We start from the raw sequence: 24443 nt of genomic DNA, 5'->3' as shown, positions 1-24443 counted from the left end.
GCTGAGTACAATGGCTGAAGATAGTAGTGGTCTTTTTTTTTCCTCTTGAACAGAAGTATGCCAGGGAAAGCAAACAGGAGGAAATGGGAAAATGAGGAGGGTATTCTTCTGTTTGGATATAATGCTCTGTAAATCTTCAGTCTGAAATTGTAATGTCTTCCATAACTTGTTGCTGCATCTTAGTGACTTTTCAGTCTGCTATAACCTGATACAGGAGGGAGAAAAGAGCTCCATTCAGAGTATTTTGACTCCATTGGGTAGATGAAGTGTAGATCATAGAATCACCGAGTTGGAGGAAAAGACCTACAAGATCATCCAGTCCCACCGTCCACCTATCAGCAGTAGTTCTCAGTGTTGCCATGTTTAGACAGATATTTTAAATGCAGGTTGGGAACATATATAGGATTTGAGGCATGGTAGGAAAAGGCTTTAGCATCAAACTCCATCGTGAAAACAATTCTACTTCAATGAGAGAAACAGGTTTCAGAGAAATAATAGTGACTGTAGATGACAGAAGATTGTGCATGCAAACTGCGTGGTTCAGTTTGCCTCTCAGTGGAGATCTGTTGTCTTGAATTCAGGCTGTGCAGTTGGTGGCTCCTTGATTTCCTGGAAAAGGTTCTGTTTAAATGCTAGCTGCTTTGTGGAACTAAAAGGGAATATTGACAGCTGTGTCTTACAGAGAATTAAAGGTTAATCTAGTTCTTGTGCACCAGCATTTTGAATAGTTAGGTAATTCCGTGCCTAGAATTGCTGTAGTGAGGTATCTTTGCTAGTGCTTTACTGAGATAAATACAGCAATGTGTGTTTCTGTAGTTCTACAGCTCTGCAGACAACAGTAAGTGCTGTATTTACATGTAGTCTTGAAAATGAGCAAGCCATACAAACCATGCCTGCAGCTGTAAGCAGCTTTGAATGGGACTGAGAGTGAGGTACCAATAAGCTGTGTCTGCTAACTGGCACTGGGGCTTTTCATCTCTCTCCCTGTGATTCATTCCATTAATGTGTACTTGGTGCATTGCTTGTAGTTCTTACAGAAAAATAACATAAACAAAATTACAACAGAAAAATCACACCCCCCACATGGAATTGTGGATAACCACACTGAGTTCTGCAAATACTGTAGCAGCTTTAATTAGTGAATGTAATATTTTGTATTTAATTCTAAAGCCAGGTGAAGTATTTGCAGAAAAATAGCCTGCTGCAAAGGGGGGTTTGTGCAGTACGTGTGGTTAAAGATGGAGGCTTCTTCCTGCTACTGAGTGCAGCAAATGCCTTACGGCCCCCTGCGATTCCTCCCGGAGAACCTGAGCGTGTGATCATCTGTCAGATGCAGCCCTGTTCACTGGGCCTGGGAGGGAGGGGCAGGGAATCAGTCTGTCTTTTTGCCCTGTGTGAATAAGTGCCTCTAAAATGTCATGCGCTGTTTTAGTGTGGGAGATGATGTCTAAGGTAGTGTACCATCAACAGCCCGCGTTTCATCTCTGGGCTGTGCAAATAGAAATTAATTTAGTCTGCCAATCTTAATTTTAAGGAAAATTTTGCAGACTGTAAAACTGAAGCAGAGTGTGACTGACCAGAGTTGCAGAGGAGGTCATTTGGAAGCTAAGAATGGAAACCCAATTTAAATACTTTTTCACTTGTGTTTTAACCACTAGTCTCTGTCTTCCTATTGTGAATAACAGTGCATGTAAGAGGACACTTCAGGCTTGGTGCAGTCAGGACTTTGACTTTGCTTCTCTCTTGTTCTGGAAATTTACTGTTTGTTGCTTTTAAAAACAGAGTTATATTGACTAGAGAAAATACACTGAGCAGATCCTTTTAATTGATTCCTGTACTTCCTGCAGCAAGGTGCAATGACGTGAGCCTCTGTGCAATGATAGGAGCTGCTCTTCTGCTGTGTGCACAGCATGGGAGATAAGCATCTACATTAATCAGATGTAAAGGAGGCTTGGGAAGGTGACAGAACGTTTTGCTTTTGGGATGATGTGATGCTGCTGACCGATGAATTTTCTGTTGGAAAATATTGATCCCTGATCCAGAATGAAACGGTGATTAAATATACACTGATTTCTGTTCACAGCTGAATGAAATCTGCTGCTGAATGTTGCAGTGGTGGGGAAAGGGTTGTCTGGTTGGCTAGGTTATCTAGGAGAGGTAATATTTTAAATTAGGAATATATTGTCTTCAGATTTTTTTAAAGTTGCATTTAAAGGACTTTGCAGTGTGAGCATTCTCTCTGTAGGGCAGCAAAATGTTCAACTGGCAGCAAATGATGTTTCCTTTTTAAGCTGCGTGAGGTATAGAAAGGCATAAAAGATAGAAGTCTGTTTCTAAAAGGTTTTGAATTTGCCCATTGCCTAACAATGAAAGTAGACTATTTAAAAAAAATACTAGCAGAGGTAATGAGCTCACAGGTAACGTTGTTTTACGAGTTCTAGCTTATTGAAACTTTGAATCCATTTTCTATTTACTGGTTGTTTTCCACATGCAGTATTTGCTTTCTGCATTGTATTGTGGAATTGGGAATTTTTTTGAGAGCAAGTTGATGGTATTTTGCTTTTGTTTCTAAAGGAAAGCAGCTGCTTCCCTTATCGAATAGTGTCCACAGTGGAGTGGGACAGACGATCTGGCAGCCGCCTGGAGACACCTCTAACCTGGTCCGCATGAGAAACCAGTCTCTGGGACAGTCTGCTCCTTCACTTACTGCTGGTCTGGTGAGTAAGGCTGCGTAGACTTGATGATTTTGTGTTGTAAATCAAAAGTAGTGTGATCCTGTGCTTTGCTTTATTTACCTCCCTCTCTTTATGTCTCATTCATGTTACGTACGCTTTTTTAGGTTGGAGATGAATTAGAGAGAGAGTGTATTCTTTTTTTTTTTTTTTTTGACAAAAAGCTGGAAAGAGAAAAAATGTATGTGTGAAGAACAACTTCTTTGTGAGGAATCTCCTTGATGCTTCTTAAGCTGTCTGATTCCTGAAAGAGAGATGGGAGCATGAGAACCTGACCATTTAAAACAGCTTTAATTGGGAAACAGCTTTCTGAGTAGCTGCCTTGATTTATTTCCCTGGAGAGCAGCTAGGGGGCTGAAGCTGCAAGGGATAACTGTCCATGGAATGGACAAATCTGGAGCTGACATCTGCTTTGCTGCATGGTTTCTGTCAAAGGCGTTTGGTAGAAATGAAGAATGCTGAAGAAAGCTACGTCTGTTCAATTAGCATTCTCTAAGAGCAGAGCATTCTGTGTGGGAAGGAAATTCAACTGGTTGTAGTCATGATTTCGCTGCAAACCAAAAGCAACATAACTTTTGTTTTCAGATGTTCCTTATTTCCTCTAATTATTTTACATTCTGAAGTGTGAGAAGAAAAGCACAGGAGTAGGAAAAGGCATCCGTCAGCTTCTTGTGAGCAGTCATATATGCAACATGAGGTGTTGATAAACAGTAAATGTAAAGCAAAGCTAGAAGCTTTTTCTGTTGAATTTCCATGCCTTGTCTGTGTAACAAGTGTTACTGAAATGAAGAAGTGGTCTGTCAGTTGCACTGCCTTCCAGGGCTGTGTAAGTAATTTGGTAAACATCTCTTATTCTGTAAGACTGTTGAGAAGCAACGATTCCTTAAGTAAAAGGGTGTACCTCATATTTAGCCCTAAGACTGTGACCCCTCAAACTTTTGGGGGGAATCCTAGGCAGTTTGGTACCACCGTGGGTTTGAAAAGAAACTTAAATCTTTACAATTAAAAAAGCCATGCATTTGTGTTGCTTAAAACTAATTTTGATTTTACAGTGACATATTAGCACTTAGATTTTTTTAGGTGAGCTACTGTGCTGATTTGATTTAGTTGTATTACGTTTTAGTTTGGTGCCTGTCAGTAGGTACTGTTCTATCAGTCTTTGCCTCAAATATCTGTTCTTAGCAGTGGTCCTTATTGCACTGTACGAATAGAAAATACAAATTCTCACATGAACATCGAAGTATTTCTCTGATGGGGACTTAAGGATGAAAAAAACAACGCATTAAAGCACAGACTTGTTCTCTAGTGGTAGGCAAATGCCTTGAAGCTTTATAGCTCAAGTTAATGAAAATAGCTGTGCTTTAAAACAAAGCTCTGTTCTCATTTGTATAATTTGGTGTAGTACGTTGTTATTTAACAGCTCTGCACAATTCAGTGAGCTGCAGATGTGTTTGCATTGAATGCTGCATATTAGTAAGTTGTATTCTCAGTTTACCATGGCAGAATTTGTGCTGTCCATCAAATGCTCTGATATGATACGCAGTGTCCATGATTTATTTTAAAATAATAATCTATCTAATGAAAGCAGACAAATTCTGCTATAAATCCAGTGTTTGTCCCTCTGTGTTATTGCTAGGAACTGAAGTCTGCGGCCATTTTCCTAGTTCTGTATACTTTATGGTGGGCTGTATGTTAATTACAGTTGTAGTTAATTAAGCCTCGAATTTTTTTTGTATGGAATGGGCTTCTGAAGCAATGAATAAAGAGCTGATCATAAGATGAACTCCTAATTAAATGCAGCGAGTCCTGGGATTTTGGTGCTGCTTGTATGTTTGCAGCTCTTTTAATATGCTTGTGGTATTGAAGTATGTTTCACAAATTAGAACAGCAAAAGGTTTCTTGCCAGTATAATTAATCTTCTTAGAAGAATAGCTCTATTAGGAGATGAATAGGTTCAGTAATGCAGAGTGTCATTTTAATGTGCCAGCCCTGATTGTTGGAGCATTTAATTCTCTTATTATTTGTTACTAATACAATAGATGGATGCTAGGGAGAAACTGGGAGTGTGGTACTGGGAATGCACAGTGCTCAAAGCTGTGTGCATTGCGTCCCCACTTCATAGCCCTGTAGATATCAGTTTTCCTTTGCTAAATGGCTTTGCTGGCACGCAGTAGCATTTTTTGTTTTTTCTTCCAAGCACTAATAATCCAACACATTGTTTGCTGTGTTTCAATAGCATTTTCTTCAAATTTAAAGTATTTGCAAAGTGGAACAATGAATTGAAGATAGTAGCTATGGAAATAGTTTGCAACTTCAGAAACAAGAGTGGTAGCTGGATTACTTATTAGCAACAGCTCAAGAACTGGAAATCGCATTTTAACATGCTAAATTTTGTAAGCACAATTTATTGTTAGAACCTTTCAGCTCTTTGCATGTGTGATGGTCTGGATCAATGTGTCTGCACAGCATAGTTGATTCTTGACTGAAGGAAGCCTGCAGAGACTGAATGCTGAGCATTGGTGCTGTGGAGTGACAGATGATGAACGTTTCTCTGTGCCTTGTAAGTATGTGGGTGAGGATTTTGGAGGATGACCTTCAAAGCTCATCACTACTATAAGACAGATGGCTCTCATTGTAGTAGAATGACATTTGGTGGGGAACATCCTGTGATTCTTATTCCATATTTAAGACTTTTAAATCCCTGAGATATCCAAGGAAGTAAATGGAGGGAGGGAGAGAATGCTTGGGCATTGTCTGCTCTCAAGACCCAGATGCAGTAAAAACCAAACGGAAGAATGGTGATGGGTGGGAAAATGTGTGTAAAGTGTGTATATATGAAACAGATAATGTGGAAAATAGTTTGGGGATTCATTTGTCTGAAATTCTGGCTTGAAGACATTGTGCCTTGAAAGGAGTTAGAACTTGGCCTATGCTTAGGTTGACAGAGAATCATTGGAAATAAGGATGCATTCCCTTATGAAGAAAAGCATAAAAAGCATCAAGATCTACTAATTTCAGAAAGGATAAAGTTTGTGAGGACAGATTGGGAGGGTCTTTATTGCAAACACTTACTTTGACAAAACTCAATGAATGGCTTTTGCCAACAGCAGTTTATTTCAATGCTGTAAGGTATTAATATTCCAGAGTTGGGGAGTGTGTGTGTGTGTGTGTGGATGGACAAAGGGTGGGTTTCCTTTCCTTTATATGTTGAAGATCATGGAATTGTAGAATGGCCCGGGTTGAAAAGGACCACAACGATCATCTAGTTTCAACCCCCTGCCATAGGCAGGGTCACCAGGCCAGGCTGCCCAGAGCCACATCCAACCTGGCCTTGAATGCCTCCAGGATGGGGCATCCACAGCCTCCTTGGGCGACCTGCTGCAGTGTGTCACCTCTGGATGTGCTGCTGATGCACCGCACTGATGTCAAATAGATATTGACAGTTGTGATTAGAAAGGCTTTTCTGACGTGTGGTTTCTGCACCCTTGCCTACCAACATCTTATTAGAGAGCAGCTCAAGCACTTGTGAAGGAATCTGATAGTGTGCTACCATGAATTACAGTCATAGAATCACAGAATATCCCAAGTTGGAAGGGACATCTTTCATGCATTGCTCACAGTCTGGTGCTTGGAAAAATTAGAGATGTTCCAAGAATAAGAAACCACACGTGTTACTTTTGCCAACTGTGGTGATGAGAAAACACTTGAGAGAAGCCTGTCATTGGAAAATGTGATACTTCCCTGAAAAATGTTGGGCCTTTTTCTCCTCCTCTTACAAACTGTGGTTTTCTAAACTTCTCCCTGCACACAACTGAAGTTTCCTGTGCCCCTTGAACAGGGAAACTGATCAACAAAATGATGCAGTTGTGTTTTCCGTGCTGTTGTAGTGTGTCGCTTTGCCTTCCCCCGTTTTGTTCATTAAGGAGTAATTTATCAAAATAAAAGCCTCTTGGATTTTGAATCTGGAGGACAGAAAGTCTCACATGCAAGGGCTTGATGTTACACCAGAGAACTTCCTGTGTTGAATACCACTGAGCCTGTGATGCTCCCTGCTCAGCTGTGTCTGTTCTGAATGCTCACTTACTGAAAGCCTTGTGGATTTGGCAGTACTCATTGAAAGGGGCCAAGTGGTCCTCAGGGCAGTGAGGAGTTCTGCTGGCAGTGAGGTAACTGGGACTTTGCCCCATGGCATCTTAACGTTGGTGTCCAAGATGAGGTAAGCCCAGTAGATGGAGGAGAGAATAGTCAATGTTGATTTTCTAGATTTTTTTTTTTTAACTCCTTTAAGGTGTTTTAGATAATTCCCATTAAATTCATTTTAGGGCTGAAACCAATTGTTAATATCTGTAAAGCCTCGTGAGGTTTTTTTAGTCCTGTTCTGCCATCTGCTGGTGGGCATGTGGCAAATAAAAGAAATTAAACCCCAAGATTTAAGAAACTATTGCTAAAATGTTCTTAGAGATGCTGGTAAGTGTTGGTGATACTGAAGCACTGCAGTGTTATTCATGGGATTGTGTTCAGCAGTAACTTCTTGCTAGTAATCTGGCTTTTCTATATATATATTTTTTGGCTGGAGTATGAATTAGTTTTGTATTTCAAAATACCATGGCTTGCAGTGTTGTTTTTCTGTTACCAGAAAATTGGTGGTTGGGACAGGTAAGAACAAGATACGATGTTTTTATTTTGTGGTTACATAAGTCATTGTTTTTTGTGTATTTTTTGGGTCAGAATCTGCATTGCCAGGCTGTGTTTTGGCGTGTGAACTGCTAGGTGGTGCTGAAGTGCTGGAGGTTCCATCTCATCCCAGTGAGCTGCAATTTCAGCACAAAATGACATCATTGTTATCTAAAGAAGTGCAGTAGCTGTTTTCCAGTGTACTGTAGCTCCTGTTGCTGTAATATCACTGTAAAGGCTAGCAACTGATAAATCCCGGCAAAGTGCAATGTGATGTGAAGTTCCATCTTTTTATACTGTTTCGAAAGAAAATTGCAGAACACATTTGAGAAACTGAATGAAAAATGCTCATTCATGTTTACAGCTCATGAAGACTGCGTACTTGATCTAAGGAGTAAAGAACTTTCAACACTTGATCGCAGAAGTGGGATTTAAGTTTCATATTGTTGACAAAGTGGAAGATAGCAGAAACCCATGGTTATATGAACGCATGGATATTTTTTTTACTTTGTGAATTCATGGGAATTGCATTTCAAAATAGTAGTTGAGGGAGAAAATGTAAAAATGTGAGATTGGAAGTAAGTGGGTTTCCAAATTAAGGTCATGTTAAGACTAAGTTTATGGATACTAATGAAAAATTTGCATTTGCTTACACTATGAAGTCTCTGATGAGTAATTGAGAGAGGGTAAGTTTTGTAAACGTTGGCAGATGTGGCTGTGAGGAGGTGAGATAGAATGTAAGTGTTGCTTGAGGAACTAAAGCGATGTCTAAGCTTGTTTCTTGGTTTGAAGGAACTGGATTTGAGGGAGAAGTGGGGAGGAAGTTCCAGCTAGGGAGGGGTTGAACGTGTTGTGATGAACTGAATGGTAAGACTCAGAGCGAGGACAAGAAACTTGAATCTGACAATGCAGAGCAGTGAAGAGTGAGGACTTTGCAGAGGAGCAGACAATACTACGAGCAAATTGCAGAAGAGCTTTTTTGAACATACTTAAGAATTCAGAGCACTGGGCAGCGCTTAGAATGCTTGTGGAGATTTATCTTTGTCACAGCTTTAAGGCAGCCCTGGTGGGAAAACTGAAGTGCGTATCTGCTATAATTCTGCATATTTTCATGACCAATTCAGGAACGTGTGCTTCACAGTGGCATTCAGAACTGATAATCCTTACAGGTTTTTCACCAGTAAATGTCATTCTAAAGAACTCATGTGCATCTGAGTGAAAAACAGCAAATAATTGCGATAAATTCTGACCCAAAGTTATACTTAATGTACAGTGCACACATCTCACTGTGAACAAACTTCAGTCTTTTCAGGTCAGCTTTTTTTATTTTTTACTCCTTTCTGTTAAGTGAATTTCATTTTGGAGTGAACTCATTGGCTCAAAGGAGATCTTCATACTCAGAAGAAAAATTTGAACGCTCTTCTGTGTAACCTGAGGCTTGGCATCATAGGAAACTATGAATTCATAAAACTTGCCTTGTGATAATTGTTAGGCACTGGACTGTCAGTTTGAATGATTGCAGTTCTCATTATCTTCAGATGCTGTGTGTTACTTTTTGTCTATGAATATGGTGAATTGATTTTTGGCACACGCAGCCAGTTCTGCTCCTGACAGCAGCGCTATTGTAGGTGTGAAGTGAGAAACTGCTGTAGCGTGTGTGGAAAATGAGCTTTGTTGTTTGCAGAGCTCTGGGGGGCTTGAGACAAAATACAGGGAGTAATTCAGACCATTTTGAATATACTTGTCACTGGAATGGTGCCTTGTTCCAGAAGTGTTACGTGATTCTTTCTGACCTTTACGCAAGAACATAGCAGTGCAAGCAGCAAGAATCTCTTCTTAAATTTAAAATATTCTGAAGTAGCTTCATGTATTTTGGTGATTTTTTGTTTGTTTGTTTTAAGTAGATACTGCTATGGAAAGAGCGTGAGTGAGCTGTCTGCATTTAGTGTTTTAATATAACTACCTTTTCTATCTGGTAACTGTTTCCTAGGGTGTGGTAGGGGATAGGAGGGTCTGTCTTCAAGCATGCAATAGTTTGGTTGTCTGAGTTTCAAAGTGCTTCGTTCCAGTAGTGCAAATGGTTTTGAGCTTGAAGATGTTGATAAATGCCCCCTCAGTCCTTGACTTAAAAAACAAAAACAAAAACAAACAAACAAACAAAAAACAACAAAAAAAGCTTTGGAAATGCTGTAAAAAGGAGCATACTCTGCTGTGTTTGGCTGCCACTTTTTTGTTCAGCGTGTTTTGCTCCAGTGTCTTATTTTAGTTTCTCCAAGGCGTGCAGTGCTGTCCCAAGCAAACAGTTCCAGCTCCAGAAGCACAGTGAGGGCTCATCTGACTGCTTTGAGGAGCATGGAGTGTGGTTGTTTCTCTGCCTCACCTCTGCCCAGCTGTAGCTCAGAATCTTGCCCAAGAGCTGATCTGCAGCCCTGTCTGCCTTGTAATTCCTGGAGGGGAAGAGGTGATATCTCTTGGCAGAGGTTGGTTTGGCCTTGCAACTGAAGCAGAGCACCAAAGTCTGAGACTTATGCAACTGTTCTGATACCTGACCTTTGATAACCTAGGATACAGGGAGCTTAAATCATTTGGTCGTCAGTAACGCTGGGAATAAATTGTAGCTCACAGACTTCCTATGAAGCTCAGGTTAATAATGCTTGGAGAACTCAAACGGACAGGGCTTTCTGTGTAGTGTACCTGCATCACTCATTTCTGATTCTGTTACAGTTATTGCTTAGATTCAGAAATCAGTCGTTGAAAGCAGGAAACACCTTGGTCTTTTTCAGGTCTTCTACTGCTGTTGCCAATCCGGGCATTTCTGTGGGCCTCAACTCTTCAAAGGTGGGAACTGCAAAGTCCTTCTGTGTGAGATGTGCATGCAGGCAGAAAGCTGTCACGCTAGCAAGCTTGATTTGAAGGCAGGACCTGTAGCTCTTCCCTTTGCTGGCTGACACTTTGTCTGAAACAAAGCAGTCTACCTGAGCTGCCTGACCAGCAAATAATGTGGAATGACTGATAGAGGTGCTTCTTGCTTTTGTTATTTATTGCAGAGACCAAGTTTCCATTGGGGGTAAAAATAAAAAGAGATTCTGTGTACATCATGAATGTAAAATGGTGTCGTGTTGAGATGGTATTGCTGGTATGCAACAGTGTGTGCCAGAGTTACTTTAAGTTACTTTAAGTTACTGGCAAGGGGAAAATGTTTATAACAGAGGGTTGAAAAAGTACTGAGTTCCAGATCTGTCATAAAGGAATGTAAAATGTAATTAACCTAAAATAACCTTTAAAAAATTCTTGAGCCCAGTAAATTAAATGAGCTGTGGGGATAACTTAATGAGAGATTTTAATTTTGTATCTTAAATAATATCCTCTTAAAATCCCCCAATTTTGCTTTGTAATGGAATCCGCTGAGACTCGCTCGTTCTCACAATGACCTCATGATTGAGTAACATTGTTAATATAGTTGGTGCCTGTTGGAGGGGTAAGGTCTGGGTTAATGGCAGCATTTGTTCTTCAGCTGCTTGAAGCCACAGAGCCCCAGTTGAAGATATGAATGTTTGAACTTCATTATTTTAATGTGCTAATGTGGTACAGCAGCAGTAAAAAGTAGTCAGATGATGAACTCTTGTTGCAGAGTTGCACAATTTGTCCATGAAAATGAATCATTGTGTGAAGCTTGAAATTAAAATTCTCTGCCTTGGATTTTAAATAAAATGTGCAACTTGAAGCCTAAGGTGGGTTCAGCTCAAAAGTAGAGGTATTTGGGTCCCTGTAACAAAGAGCAGTGCTGGAGGATTTGTTTGCACAGATCTGGTTGTAGCACACACCATAGGTTCCACATTGCCTTTTAGAAGAGGCATCGTTACCTGTTTGTTACAGACAGCTAACTGTGGAGGTGCTTCTGGACAATTCGCATCTTGGCTCTTCCAAATATTGATAATAGAACTAATTTACATGAGGAGCATTGCCAAGGAAAGTGTATGGTGTGTTTAGTATTGTGTCAAGAATCCAAAGGTTGAAGACAAAGGTCAGGCGATCTGCTCTCATTTCATCAGTGCTGTCGGCCTTGGCTGCCAGTTTGCAGCTCTGCATACTGTGCTGTGTGTGGTGTGAGCTAGAACCCATGTAGGACTCCTGCCTGTGCTGAGGTCCTTTAGTTCTCGTGCTCCTACTGTGTTCTTCTAAAAGCTCTTGGTTTTGTTTTTCCCATTCCTTCCCCTGTCTCCAGAGAGCAGGAACAAAACTCCCCACAGTGAAAATCCATTCTCTCCATGCAAGAGTAACTAGAAGAGCTGTGAATTCAAAGTGCTTTGTGCACCAGTTTGCTTCTGCTGTGACCTCCTTAGTGCTTTTTCACTCTAGCTTCTTTGTGCTGTCATCAACTAATCTGGAAATGTTCAGGTAAAAGCTATAGTGTTGCATCTTGTATCACAGTTTTTGCTTAAAATTTGCATCTAGCTTTTTTTATCCCACAGTAAGTGGGTCTCATGCAACGTCTATTTCTGTAGTATCTCCTCGCTATAAATGAACAGTGTTCTGAATCATGAGCTTTCGACCCATAAGCTCTTTGATTCTGCTCAAATGACAGTTTGCAATATAAAATTACATAACTGGTTGTTTTAGGGCAATTTTGTTGTTTTAATTCACTCAAAACATGTGGCTTTCAAAATCAAGTAAAAATAGTGTTCTGAGTTGAAAACATATCTAAGATTTCCTTTAGAAGTGATGTATCTAATTAGAACAAAGCAGGCTAATGAAATAAAGAAGTTTAGCAGAATAAACTGAATGTTCTTAAAAGAAACAGTTTATATGAGTGTGTATCAGTTCAGGTGCATCTGAACAGAGAGGAAAAGTACCATGCCAGCATTGTCAGATCATATTGATTAGGCATCAGCATCAATCCTGTTTGAACAGGAAGCTGTTTAAAATGATGTACTTTCCAATGACATCTTATTTTCTAGTGGATGATTTGTCTGCTGACATATTTATTTTCTTGATGCAGTTTACATACTGTGCTGAAGTTGTTGCAGACTGAGAAATATTTGACTTACGCCAGACATAGAATAGGAGGAAAATCAGATCTCATGGCTGATGTGAGTGTGTAGAAATATCAGGTAACATTTACAAGCAAAGCATTGGTCATTTAAACACCAGCTTCATTCCAGGAAGACAGTCTAGCAAATGTAATAGAATGTTTCTCTTCTTTTGTGCTAAAGATTATCTGGCAACCAGTTACATTTGGGTTAGTTTTAAAAAGAAAATGGCAGCAGAACTTTGTGTACATGAGGCACTGAGAAGATTGAAGGATCTTGTTCCATGTGGGTTATTGTCAGATCTGTGTACCAGCTTCCCCCATAAAGTGTCAAGAATAGATTAAAGCCTACTTAATTGGAAGGGTATTTGGGCATTAAAATCAGCTCCACAATGAGGTTGTGGATTTCTGTAATCGTTCTGGCTGCTGAGTTCCTCTGGTCGGTTTTACCTAAAAGTGAAACTGCTCTCGTTCCTGGCTTTCTCTTAAAATTACTACAACTTGTAGTGAAGTATTGTGGTGCCTGTCTTCTTTAATTAACCACTGCATTAATGATGCACACCCTTCTATCTGCTCTCTGATTTCCTTTTTAGTCCTACTATCAGTGAGTCTTGTATGTCAGGCTTTGCTTGTGTTATATGGAATCTCCATCTGAGAATGGCTGTAGGCAACCTTAAGTAATTTTTTTAGCTTTGCTTTTCTTTGCACATCAGGAAACTTCCCTAGCAGGTTCCTGAGGTTTAAAAGTAGGTGGTTGCAATTTCACATTCTGGAGCACGTAGTGAAAGGTTGGTTAAACTCCATTTTGTGCTAACTAAAATGGATGAAGTTCTATTAAACTCCATTTCATCCAAGCTGCATAATTGAGCTCACCCTTTTTGTTAGAAGCTGGCATTTTCTGCTGAATCCCTCAGTCCAACGTAGTGAGAAGTATATAATATTATCCACCAGCCACAGGTATAACTAATTTGTTTGCTATGTTTTTCAGATAATTACTTCAATCATATAAAATGCTTGAATTCTGACCTAATTCTGGCTGTCTCGTTTACAGCTAGTTCTTGTGTTCTAGCATTTTGTCTTCAGAAAGAAAAAAAATATGAGATTGTAGCTGTGTGCTGCAGCATTTTTAGGGAGCCCTCTGACCTCAGCTGGATCCAATTAAGTAGCAGTAACCTGGGGTCTGTGTTACCCACTGGGGACCAGGGGAAGTGATGCTGACTGCAGTGTGTTGAGGAAGCTCAGCCTCTGTAGAATGAAATTAGTGGGAGTTTTCAGTTACTTATACGTAGACTTTGAGACACTGGCAACATTGCTTTCAGTCTTAGCTGTGCTCAGTTCTAGCTCAAAATGTAAGTCAAAAAGCCAGCTTTTAGTAGCAGCTAAAATATAAGCTCTTCCTGCATATAAGCAAATTAAAAACGCACACAAAAAAAGACCACACTGAGGTTTCGTTCAAATTCGAGTAAGCAACCTGGTTTAGGATGAAAAAGCATTGTTGGGGGGCAAGGAACCTCAGCAGAGGCCTGCATCTCTATAGTCCCCAGGGAACCGAGTTAAGGATCTCCTGTTAGAGACACAGAAGTGCTGAGTTCCTCCTTCCCACCTGCAAATGAGAGTTAAGAATGGTTAAAGGGAAAGTGCTTACAAACAGGATAAAGGAGGTTGACACAGCTTTAAAAACAATTCAGGAGTGAAATGCGAACTACTAATTGTGCTGTGTAACCTATTGTTTAACATAATTTCAGTAGACAAGAACTGAAAACTGGCAAAGGCAGTACTGGTATTTCCAAAAGCAGAAAAGGAGATCCAGAAGAGATCTGTGGAATCGGCCGTGTGGCTGTTTGTGCTGCAGTTGCCTGACTCCCAGTTCTTAGCAGTGTAACCACTGGGTTGTGGTAAACAAAATGTGAATAGAGCAGCCTTACAGTCATTCACATAGCCCTGACAGTGCTGATCTCACAGTTTATATTTTGCTCTTACAGTAAGTTTGTCATCAGTGGTTTTATATTTATTTCTAGGTCATCAATTAAAATGCTGAATAATCTTATATGCATGACTGTTCTCTTGACACAAAATGGTCCTATTCAGTAGTGATTCATCTTCTGACAGCTACTTTTTAAAATCCAATGGAATGACTGGTTCTTAATCAGACAGTTTTGCTGTTTCACAGAGATTTTTTTTTTTAATGGAGTTGGCAGCAGCAGAGGCAGTATTTTAACACACACAGACACCATCCAAAAGCACCTAAGAACTCTTCTCAGAAATTGCAGTGATGTATTTGGAACCTTATTTTCCATAACAACCTCAACAACTGATGTTACTTCTACTTTTGTGCTTTAATTGGAAATGTTGATACGGGATTAAAATAATTATTTTGCCTGGGATTGACATCATATGGGCTTTGCTGAAACCTCCTGGATAATCTGCTTTCTGCTTAACTCTTGCTTGGCAGGGCAGGAATGTGCTTTTTTTAGACATTTCCCTTGTGCTGCTTGTTGCAGGAGTGTTACAGGTGGTACTAAGAAGGAAAGTGGGCTGCTAGTGTGGGGAATTCAGGAGTGAGGCTTCTCCTGCTGGCACAAAACAGAGCAGACTTCTACAATAGATTGATGCTGATGTCAGAGAGCTTTGTGGTTTATTTAGAACCATGCTGTTGTTGCATCCTTCCGTCTTAGCTTCTGTTCAGTTGTGTTATACTTCATTGACTTCAGATGGAAACCTTAAGAGAACGAGGCTTCTTCAGCTTCATTGCCTCTTTTGGAAAGTGTCTCCCTCGATTCCACGTGGCTGTGAAGATTTGCATTTGATATGAGATCATTCTGCCAATATAGTGTTTTTTTACTTGGCGATGTTGGCAACTCCAGAAGATTCCTTTCAATATTAAGCCTTTTGCCTTAGCGGATGATTTTTCAGCATATCACTGTGGATTGCCATTGGTGATGGCCTGTTTTCTTCTGTGAAGACCTAATGTTTTGGTAGAATTGAATTCTGTTTTTTAATTTATTTTTTTGCTATCGTAACTTTGTCCTGTATCCTGTCAGACTCAGTATGTTACCAGCTTTCTGAGAAGCTGCTTTTGTTGATGTGTATGAAAAGGACTCCACTTTCACAGAAAGAATTTCCTCTAGTGATGATGCCAAGACTCACAAGACCAGGCAGTGTTATGGCTTTGTATTTGGTTGTAATCAAACTGCCTCTCACCATCATTTTGTCTCATTAGAGCTGGAACAGCTCTGTGGGTGCACATGGCACGCTTTGGCATTGCTTACAAATTTCCCTGAAGCCAGCGGTGCGCGTGGTCACGGCTGCAAGAAACATTGAGCAGTGGAAACCAAAGTTTAAGCAATTGTTCTTTCTTTCCTGGTAACTTGCAAGCTGCTGGCTGTTTTTAGCCAGGCTTAAGGAGGGGAAGAAATGTCAAAAATAATTGCGATTGCAATTTCATAAGAGTTGGAGCAGAGCAGGAGCCACCTCCGTGCGTTCTCTCTGAGTTTTGTGGTTCTGCTTGTTGAGGTTTGACAGCGCTGGCTGACGCAAATGTCACAGAGCGCGCGGCCCTGCGGTCAGCTGGGGATGTGCTGCCCCAGAGCGTGCAGGTGAAGTTGGAGAGCTGACCTTGCATCTGACAGGGCATGGGAGGAAGCAAGGTAACAAAAAACAAAATGGAGCCTGCAGGAAACCTGGTGTTCTTAATTCTGCTGCTTGAGAAGCAACTCGTAAGTATTGAAGTATTGAAAGAATTTTATATCCTTCTGTCTCTAAAAACATTGATGTTAGTGACCTGACTTTGGGCAGTGTTGGAAGGACAGCTTTGTAAACACTTCTTGTAATGCTTGCCCTCAGTTTGCTAGAGGGAATGCCGGAAAGCTGATGCAGCTAATGGAAGATCTTTCCATGTGCCTTTTTTTGCAGCGTTCTGTGGTTGCCCCACCCTGAGCTGCACTGAAAGGTTTGTGCAGGGAAGTGACAAGGGGCTTCCCTGGGCTGTAAATCCAGAAAGCAGGGAGAAGAGGAACCCTCAGATTTGGCTGTGAGTGCAAAGCACGCTTTTGGCATCATCTGCATTTGATTTCTTTGCTTTTCAGGACTTAAGGCATTAAAAAAAGAAAAAAAAAGAAAAAAGTATTCTACAAGCTTGAAAGAGAGACTGTTATCTAATTGGCTTTTGGTTAGGAGGATACTGATTTCTAGGTCAATGTAAAACAAATGAGCATTTAAATTGAAGAGGAGCAGCTGTTCCAAAGCCCCTTTCCACAGTGCCTGGTTTTGTTAAGGATAATTATGTCTAATTTTAAATTATGATAGCTTTGAGTATTGAGCTTTGCCTTGTTACATCCACTAGCTCATTCTCCTTCATCTTTAAGAATGTTCCATCATGGAGCTAGGTTTCTAATTTGATTTATTTTCTAGCCTCTTGAATTGTGAAGAGAAATACAGCTTTAAAGGTTTTTTCAGTGCTTTTATGCAACTGTTGCCATGCTTCCACTTTCTTTTTTGGGATCACAAAACAGATACAGTATTGTCTAGTGGGAAGATACTGCTGAGAAAATACATATTTGTGTAAATGTGCAACATTTTTGTTTGCATTTTTAGCTTGAAAATGGAAACCTTAGGTTCTAGTTGGAAAATTCAAGAAAGCTCTTCAGTTATTATAAGGAAACATATGCTAAAGATGTCCTGGGGATTGCATAGTGCTTGTTTCAATTAACACATTGATATTTCCTGTCAGTTCTTGAGACAAAAGCCAAGATGACAATTCAAATGACAAATGAATATTGTATTTTAACTTCATACTGGGGAGCTTAGATTTATTTTCTTTTTTTTTTTTCTTCCCCAGAAAGATTTCAACTTTGAAGTTCAGTGTTGTCTGAGTAATTTGGCCACAGGTCTGAACTCTCTAAATGGCACGTGCTGTAAATACGTAACCAAGCACATCTGTTCTTATCCAGTGGATGTTGCTGGACATGGCCGTGTTGTAATGGCATGGAAATGACTGTGCATGAATTGAATTTGTAGTAAGATGTAATTATAATTTGCAGGAAATGTGATTGATGTGTTTTTCTGTTTAATATGAAATCCAGACGTTTCATACTGCTTTTACCTGCTGCTTTTATGGAAAGAGGTTGCTTTCATATACCTTGCATTCGATGGGCAATCCATCCATATTTTGTAGCTTTTGTAGAACCAGTTTCTGTGTCTGGCTTCACAGTGTCTTTTCTATGAGATTCTTGAAACTCCCAGTTTTGTTGTTTCTATGAACTTTTCAGTAAATGTGAATAGCTTTTACTGGCAAAATGGGACAAGAATTGGTGTTGGGTCCTTGAGCTTTGGTTCTTTCACATCATCAGGTATTCATCGGTGATGTTAAAGTCCATGTCTGTAAAGCATGAGGGCTGTGATAGAATCTAGTAAAGGAGCCCTGATGTTGGCTGTGTCATTGGAGCACTTACTGAACAGGAATTCCATTTCCTAACGCTCAAATTTGCAGTGATAACTTCTCCACCAATCGTGCAATGTTTCATTTTAAAATAGGAACTGTATTTGAAATGTAACATCAGAGCAGCTAGTTTCCATTTTGTTCTAATGCCAGTTTAACTCCAGAACGAGAACGTTTACATAGTGAGTATAACATCTTATGTAAATATTAAAGTTTAGTTGAAGATTCCTTTCCAAAGATGTTAGCTTTCCAGGGGGCTTCAGCCAAGGATCTTCCTTCTGTCTGGAAGCTTGTGTCTCTTCTGCATATACCGTCTATGGTACAGGATGAGAGCAGTTGGGCTGTAGCTGAGTGAACCATTTCCTCCACCCTTGTCGACAGCAAATTTACATTTGTATGGCAGATGAGTGGTGCTGCCTTCCGTGGTGGATCGAGTGGGGGAGGGGGCAGTTCTGCACGGGAGTCCAAGCCTAAGGATCTGAAATCATGTAAAAGCGTGATGATGGTGTAAACCTTGCGGGTTTCAGGCGGGTTTTTTCCTTCATTTCTTCTTCCTATAACCAAGCCTCATAACGGAGTTTATTGTGGTTCAGAATGATTTCCTATTACCATTCATTGTTAATGCAGGGCTTTGCTCCAGAGGTCTTAGTTTCTCAAATTGCCTCTTGTAAATAGGCAGGAAATCCAGGAGCAATTCAGACAAGCTGTCAGGCGAGTTTCCTTTGGTTGACTGCCAAGTTTTTTTTTTTTTTTTTTTTTTTTTTAAAAGTTACCTCATCAACCAACCTTGTTTTGGTAGCCTGTCAGCTTGTCTCAAAGGGATACGTTCATAAATCTCCAGATAAACATAGCTTGATCAAATGAAATAAATAAAAACCCCAGAATACTTAAGCTTCATATTGGCAGTCAAACCTTTGGCTCATTTTGGTTGCACAGACAGACATCGCCAAAGATTTAAGGGAAAGATTCCATTGAAATTGACAGCTGATAATCTTCTGGAAAGTGATCTTTCACAGCAGGCAGTGTGTGGTGTGCGGAAATGTTATGTCTTTAAGGATTGCCACTGCTTGGTGTCCGGTTGTTTTTAGTTTTTACTGAGGAAAAAGAAGAGTTTTGAATCATGAAAAATGTGTATTTTTAATCTGAATGTGCTAGATTGGGAAATTGTTCTTCCAAAGTTTTCTTGATGATAAAAGCCTACAATAAAAAGCATTGTATAGATAACCAAAATCTATGCTTATTGTGATCTGGTTTTGCTCTTTGTGTGGCAAGTGATCCATGAATGGATGGTTCTTCTTCATTGGATCATCTTGTGTGCTGTTGACTTCCTCCACACCACATCTCCAGGTTACAGGGTCCAAGTTGTATTGAGAGGATTTCTGCAGCAAATATTGAATATCACGAGTGGCTGAATGTGTCACCTGGGTGAGCTGTCAATTGTCACTGGTTTTAGAACTTGGGAGTTGTGAGTTTAAGGTGTGCAGCTGTTGAATTCATTTAAACTAGGAAGTACATGAAGCTTTGGTGCACAGTATAATGATCTGATTGCTAAGGGAGCATTGACTGGTTTTGCTTTTGTAGTAGTTGCAGGTTTCCTTTCTGATACAGTGGTACAGACCTCAGAAGATAGCAGGATGCAGTGACCTGAAAGGGCTACAAAGTCACAACAAAACAAATTGCTCTTCATATTTTAGTTCTTAATAAGCTGGGTGAAACATTTTCTGCAAGTATTGAGTGGATGCTACTAAAATGCGTTGTGTAAATCTGTATAGAAGCTTGGAAGTGCACGTGTATATACACACGCTAATGTAGTAGATACAGATTCCTCTGTTATTATCTCCCTCCTTTGTAGTTTCTTTGGTGATTAGAAAATGTGAGTAATAGGTTAATAGCTCCACAGCTTCTCAGTTGTTGTAAGATTCATTGCACATCAGAACGACTTCATAGCGTCTTCCTGTGGTCATTACTATCCTGTGAAATTGGTATGCCTTTAGTTGTCTTTCACTGCTATTCAAAAACCCTTGGGCTATAGAATAAACTGAAAGAACAGTTTCTTTGATTATACTGCAGTTATCAGATGGAAAACTTTGGTCATCTTCAGACATAGTTATTGGAACTGTTCTAAACTTTCAGTTTGTTCTGTAAGATGAAGATCTGTTCAATGCTTATGTGAGTTGTCATAGCTATCACCCCCATTTCAGAACTATTTTTCAATTCACCCCTTTTCTGCTACCCCTAGTTCCTTTGTGGGGTTTGTCATTTAGGATGCAGTTCTCACTAGATACCACTTAAACACCTTCCATGTGAGTAAGAGTGTAGAATCATGGAACGGCTCAGATTGGAGGGTACCTTAAAAATCATCCAGGTCCAACCCCCTTTCTGTGGGCAGGGCTGCCGCCCACCAGACCAGGCTGCCAAGGGCCCCGTCCAACCTGGCCTTGAATGCCTCCAGGGCTGGGGCACGCACAGCTTCTGTGGCCTGGAACAGTTACACTGGGTTAGCGCATTAACTTGTCTCCAACAGACACCTGCAATCAGCTGCTAAGGCAGAATCCTTTCCCAGGATACTTGTAGCTGTTTGTGGCTTTCTATCTTCAGCATATTTTTCTGTTTTGAGAGTTCTTGGCGATTTCTTCAATGACTTTGTCGGAAGGCTTTTAGCCCCGCTGCTGAACTTTTTGTGCTTTTTATGGCAAGAAATGCTACAATGTGGCTATTGTGTGAAGCATTACTTCCTTTTGTTTGTTTGGAAAGGGCTGATGGCTTCATTTAATTCACCTGGTATTGGAAAGTTGATAAGCTGTCCTTGCCTACTCATCGAGCTAGCCATTACAGGAACATGTTTGCTGGAAGGTCAAGGCTCTTTCCATTTTTTGATGTCTTCGAGTCAGGAGCGAATAGCTTTTTTCAGAGAATGCTGCAGCCAAACACTATTTATCTGGGGCTCTGTACAGAAGGTCACTGGAAAAAAACTTATTTTCTGCTTATACAGAAAGTCACATGATGTCCATTTCAGACTGTGGTAGAAAATAATTGTGTGTATGTTGGTTTTCTTTTTTTTTGGCACTTTTTTTTTTCTTCATTAGTTGAAAAAGTGCTGAGAATTAAGCCTTTGGCACAGCTCTGCCTTTCCTTCCTGATGCACAACAGGGGAATACAAGTACATCTGCCTTATAGTTTCTCAAAGAATGTAAATTGTCCTACATTGACTTTTTGTTGTCTTTTTTCAGTTGTGCCCTACTTAAGATTTCAGTGGGAAGTGAGGAAGATCAGCTCTGGAATTGGTTAATGATGTCCAGGTGATCCTGGTACTTCACTGCCTTTACTCCTCATCTTCTCTCCTTGGTGCAAAATCTTCCCCATATTTCAGTTAGTGCAATAGAGGAAGGAAGCATTGAGTTAGGAGCTTGTCAAAGATTATTCACCAGTAACTTCAGAAAGACTGCCAAAAAGAGGGAGGCTAATATATTTTTTTTTCCCTTGAGTGAGGTTGAATGCTAAGTAGATACTTTAATTCTTAAAGGGTTGGAAGATTACATGAGTCCTCTCTTCTGATAAGCAGATATGATATTGGACACTTCATAAATTGTGCCAGCATCTGGAAACTGTTGGAGAAATTTGTTGTATGACTTCTTATATAAATGATAAAGTTCTTTTTTATGTACTTCGGTTTCTTTAATATCCTTTAGTAATACTTATCTTAGTGAAATCTTTTCTGCAGGTATATTTTCATCTTTGATTGGAAACTCATCTGCAGATCTCTTAATATGTTCAAATGATTGTCAAAGGATGGCACCGAATCTCCTCTCCCACCCTTTTTCCTGATTGCTTTTGTGGGTTTTCTTCCTTTTGTGGAAGGAAGAAGAGGGGAAAAGGGGTGACTGTCAATAGTTAAAGAGGAGGGAAGCAAAAGGTAGTCACCACACTTAAGGTTTTCTTGTGGAGGTTTTTGATCTGCCATTTACAATCAGAATTGTTTGCTCTGAGGAAAGGAAGGGGAGAAGAAGCTGGAGGAGAAACCATGCCTGCTTCTTCACAGCAGTTCTGATTGGGATCCCTGCCGCAGGAGCTGGGTAAGTGTGGCAGGCAGCCAACTTGAAAGCATTCTCCTCAAGAAAGCCTGAAACTTGGAAGAGAACAGATGATTCTCATGGTATTTTGAGACCCGTGCCAGCCTCAATCAATTATCAGTCACTTGTGAAGACATTCTGAGAATTGGCAGTGCCTGAGTATTAAGGTAAATAATCCAGGAAGGATTAGATATTTATGTGCTAGCCAGAATGTTTCCAATTTTATTGTAGAAATAAGTGGAACCTATTTGTATTAGATATAGTTATATGTATATAAAGGAACTATAAATATACACTATTGTGTTACCAGCCTTACAGTGTTTGATTTAATGGTTGGTTTGGGAAGAAAATACCATGTGAAAGGTATCGTGTAATTGTTCAGATTGCTTGATTTCCCCTCCCAGTATATTTTCTTTAGTGCAGGTGGCCTCAGACAAGAAGGAAAATCAATGATCCAGCTAATCTAATGGCCTACCATAAATACTCATAAAATTTATTACAGACAAACGTAAACAGCAAAATGCATGTAATGGATGTGACTGCGCGTGCCAAAATATTTCTGTGGGATTTTATGTGAAAACAGAATCTATTTGATGCTGATTTCTGCAAAGTGCAGTCATGGTCATAGGATTAGTTTTCTGAAGAAGCTTATTTGATGGCAGAATGCAGGAAGTAACACTGAAATCCCTCACAAATATTATCAGAGTCGAGAAATCCGATCACCTCAGGTTTCAGCCTCTTTTCTTCGGGGCTTGAGCTGCATTTTCCCGCTGCTGTTCTTCCTGATGCCACGTTCTCAAGTTCGCATGCGGAGCTCTGTGTCTGGCACCACGCTTCCCACTTGGATTTGCAAAAGCAGATCCTGTGCCTTTAAAAGCAAGTGGCTCACCGAGTTGTTTGCAGCACAGCTTTTTATCCCGTACAGTATACTCCATGCAAATGAGCTCCCGCTCAGCCCTGCGTGGCTGCCTGCCCTGCTGGGGAGCTCACAAAGGCTCGGCAGACCTCATTCAGCATTCGCCTGTTTAAATCGGCAGATGGAAGGAGGTATCTGCGAGATGAGGATTTATTAGCTGCTCACAATAAAAGACCACACTGGCTCTGCAGAGGATCAGAGAAAGCCTGGTGAATGGGATTGAGTTGTATCTGCTTTCAGCTGACTTTACAATGATGCGTTTAGCTCATGTGACTCGGTCACTTAGCGTGAAGATCAGCTAAAGATTTCCATGTAAATATCTACTCCGTTAAGCACCAGCAACCTGTGTGCTTTTATGGAGACGTTTTTGGTTTGCAGCTGTCACAACTGTGGGAGCAGCAGCGTCTCATCGAGCCGTGCTCGGCAGCCGCCGCTCCGGGCGCATTGTTGGTGCGTTTGCTGAAAGCCCCTCGTAAACACAGCTCTTGGTGAAGTTTGGTTTCTTGCGTGTGCCTGCTGAAATCCTGCAGAGGCTGAAGTTGGGCTGCTTTTAAATACAGTATTTATATTCAGAAGCTATAAATAGGCTCTTCTGAAGCTTTTATCTGGTGATGAAATCTGTTGCTTTAGCTTTCCGCTAAGAAATTGTAGGTCATTGCGGCGCTTGGCGATATTTGCAGCATTTCCTTTTTTCCCTCTCTGCCAGAGGAAGGACAGGGGTAGCACAAAGATTCCATGAGATGCTCAGCGATTGGGATGAATGCATCTAGGTTTTTGTTTATTCCAGGGCTGTTTGCAATAGCTGCAGCTCCTAACACCTTTTCTTTTTCAACACAGCTCCTATTTTAATACGCGAATGTAGATAATGTACAGCAAGGGAGAAAGTCTCTTTTGACCTTGCTGGAGTTGAAGGTACAGGCAAACAGAAACTGCAGGGCAGGCTGCAGAATTCTCAGCTGAGGGCTGCTTTTCTTTTTTTTTTTTTTTTTGCCTTTCCGCCATGGATGACGAAGAGGGAAGGCTTTCTTAAGACAGCTCTGTCAGTGATGAATAGGTGAATGAATTCTTACGTGTTCAGAACTTGCAACATGTGTTCCCGAGCCTTCAGCACCTAAGAGAGGCAAGATCTCAGCAAGAAGCTCAAGAATGCGCCGTGCCTGCTGCGTGTGAGAAGGAGAGCAGCATACCTCAGAGATAGCAGAAACAAAAGAGGGTGCGATGGTATCTCTGACATGGGCTTTGTCATACAAAGGAGCAGAGGAATTCAGAATTGGGAAAATTAAATTTATTATTGTTTCATTGTGATTTTTTTTTCCTAATTTTAAATAGCTCCGTTCCCTCTCCGTCCACAGAATGAATTTTTTAGCTGTGTGAATGTGCAGGTTTTTCAGGTTTTTTTTAATGAAATGTGACCTGGATTTTGTGAGCTTATTATGATCGGTAACTGAAGGCAGCTGTTGCAGTTTGCGGATCCCTTATGTAGCTGAAGTACATGGAAAGAAAGCAGAAATAAGTGTGTGGGGGATCTGAATTAAATTCCACTCTTCGGCCTTATGTGGAGCTGTGGATTATTATGCATTTCTGG

General features: G+C 40.4%; 1 protein-coding gene across 8 annotated transcripts in view; it reads left to right on the top strand.

Moving 5' to 3' along the window:
- MAST2 (microtubule associated serine/threonine kinase 2) overlaps nt 1-24443 on the top strand; it is a 163788-nt gene that overhangs the window by 15424 nt on the left and 123921 nt on the right. For 7 of the 8 annotated variants that reach the window (XM_048946857.1, XM_048946858.1, XM_048946856.1 and 4 more), the window contains exon 3: nt 2575-2717. In XM_048946857.1, coding sequence (XP_048802814.1) covers nt 2575-2717 — 143 coding nt within the window. Of the gene's footprint in view, nt 1-2574; nt 2718-23836; nt 24072-24443 lie in introns of those variants that run through there. The other variant, XM_048946863.1, reaches the window with a different exon arrangement.

This window comes from Lagopus muta, chromosome 5, assembly GCF_023343835.1.
Source record: "Lagopus muta isolate bLagMut1 chromosome 5, bLagMut1 primary, whole genome shotgun sequence".
NCBI lineage: Eukaryota > Metazoa > Chordata > Aves > Galliformes > Phasianidae > Lagopus > Lagopus muta.
This window is presented reverse-complemented; position numbering and strand designations above follow the sequence as displayed.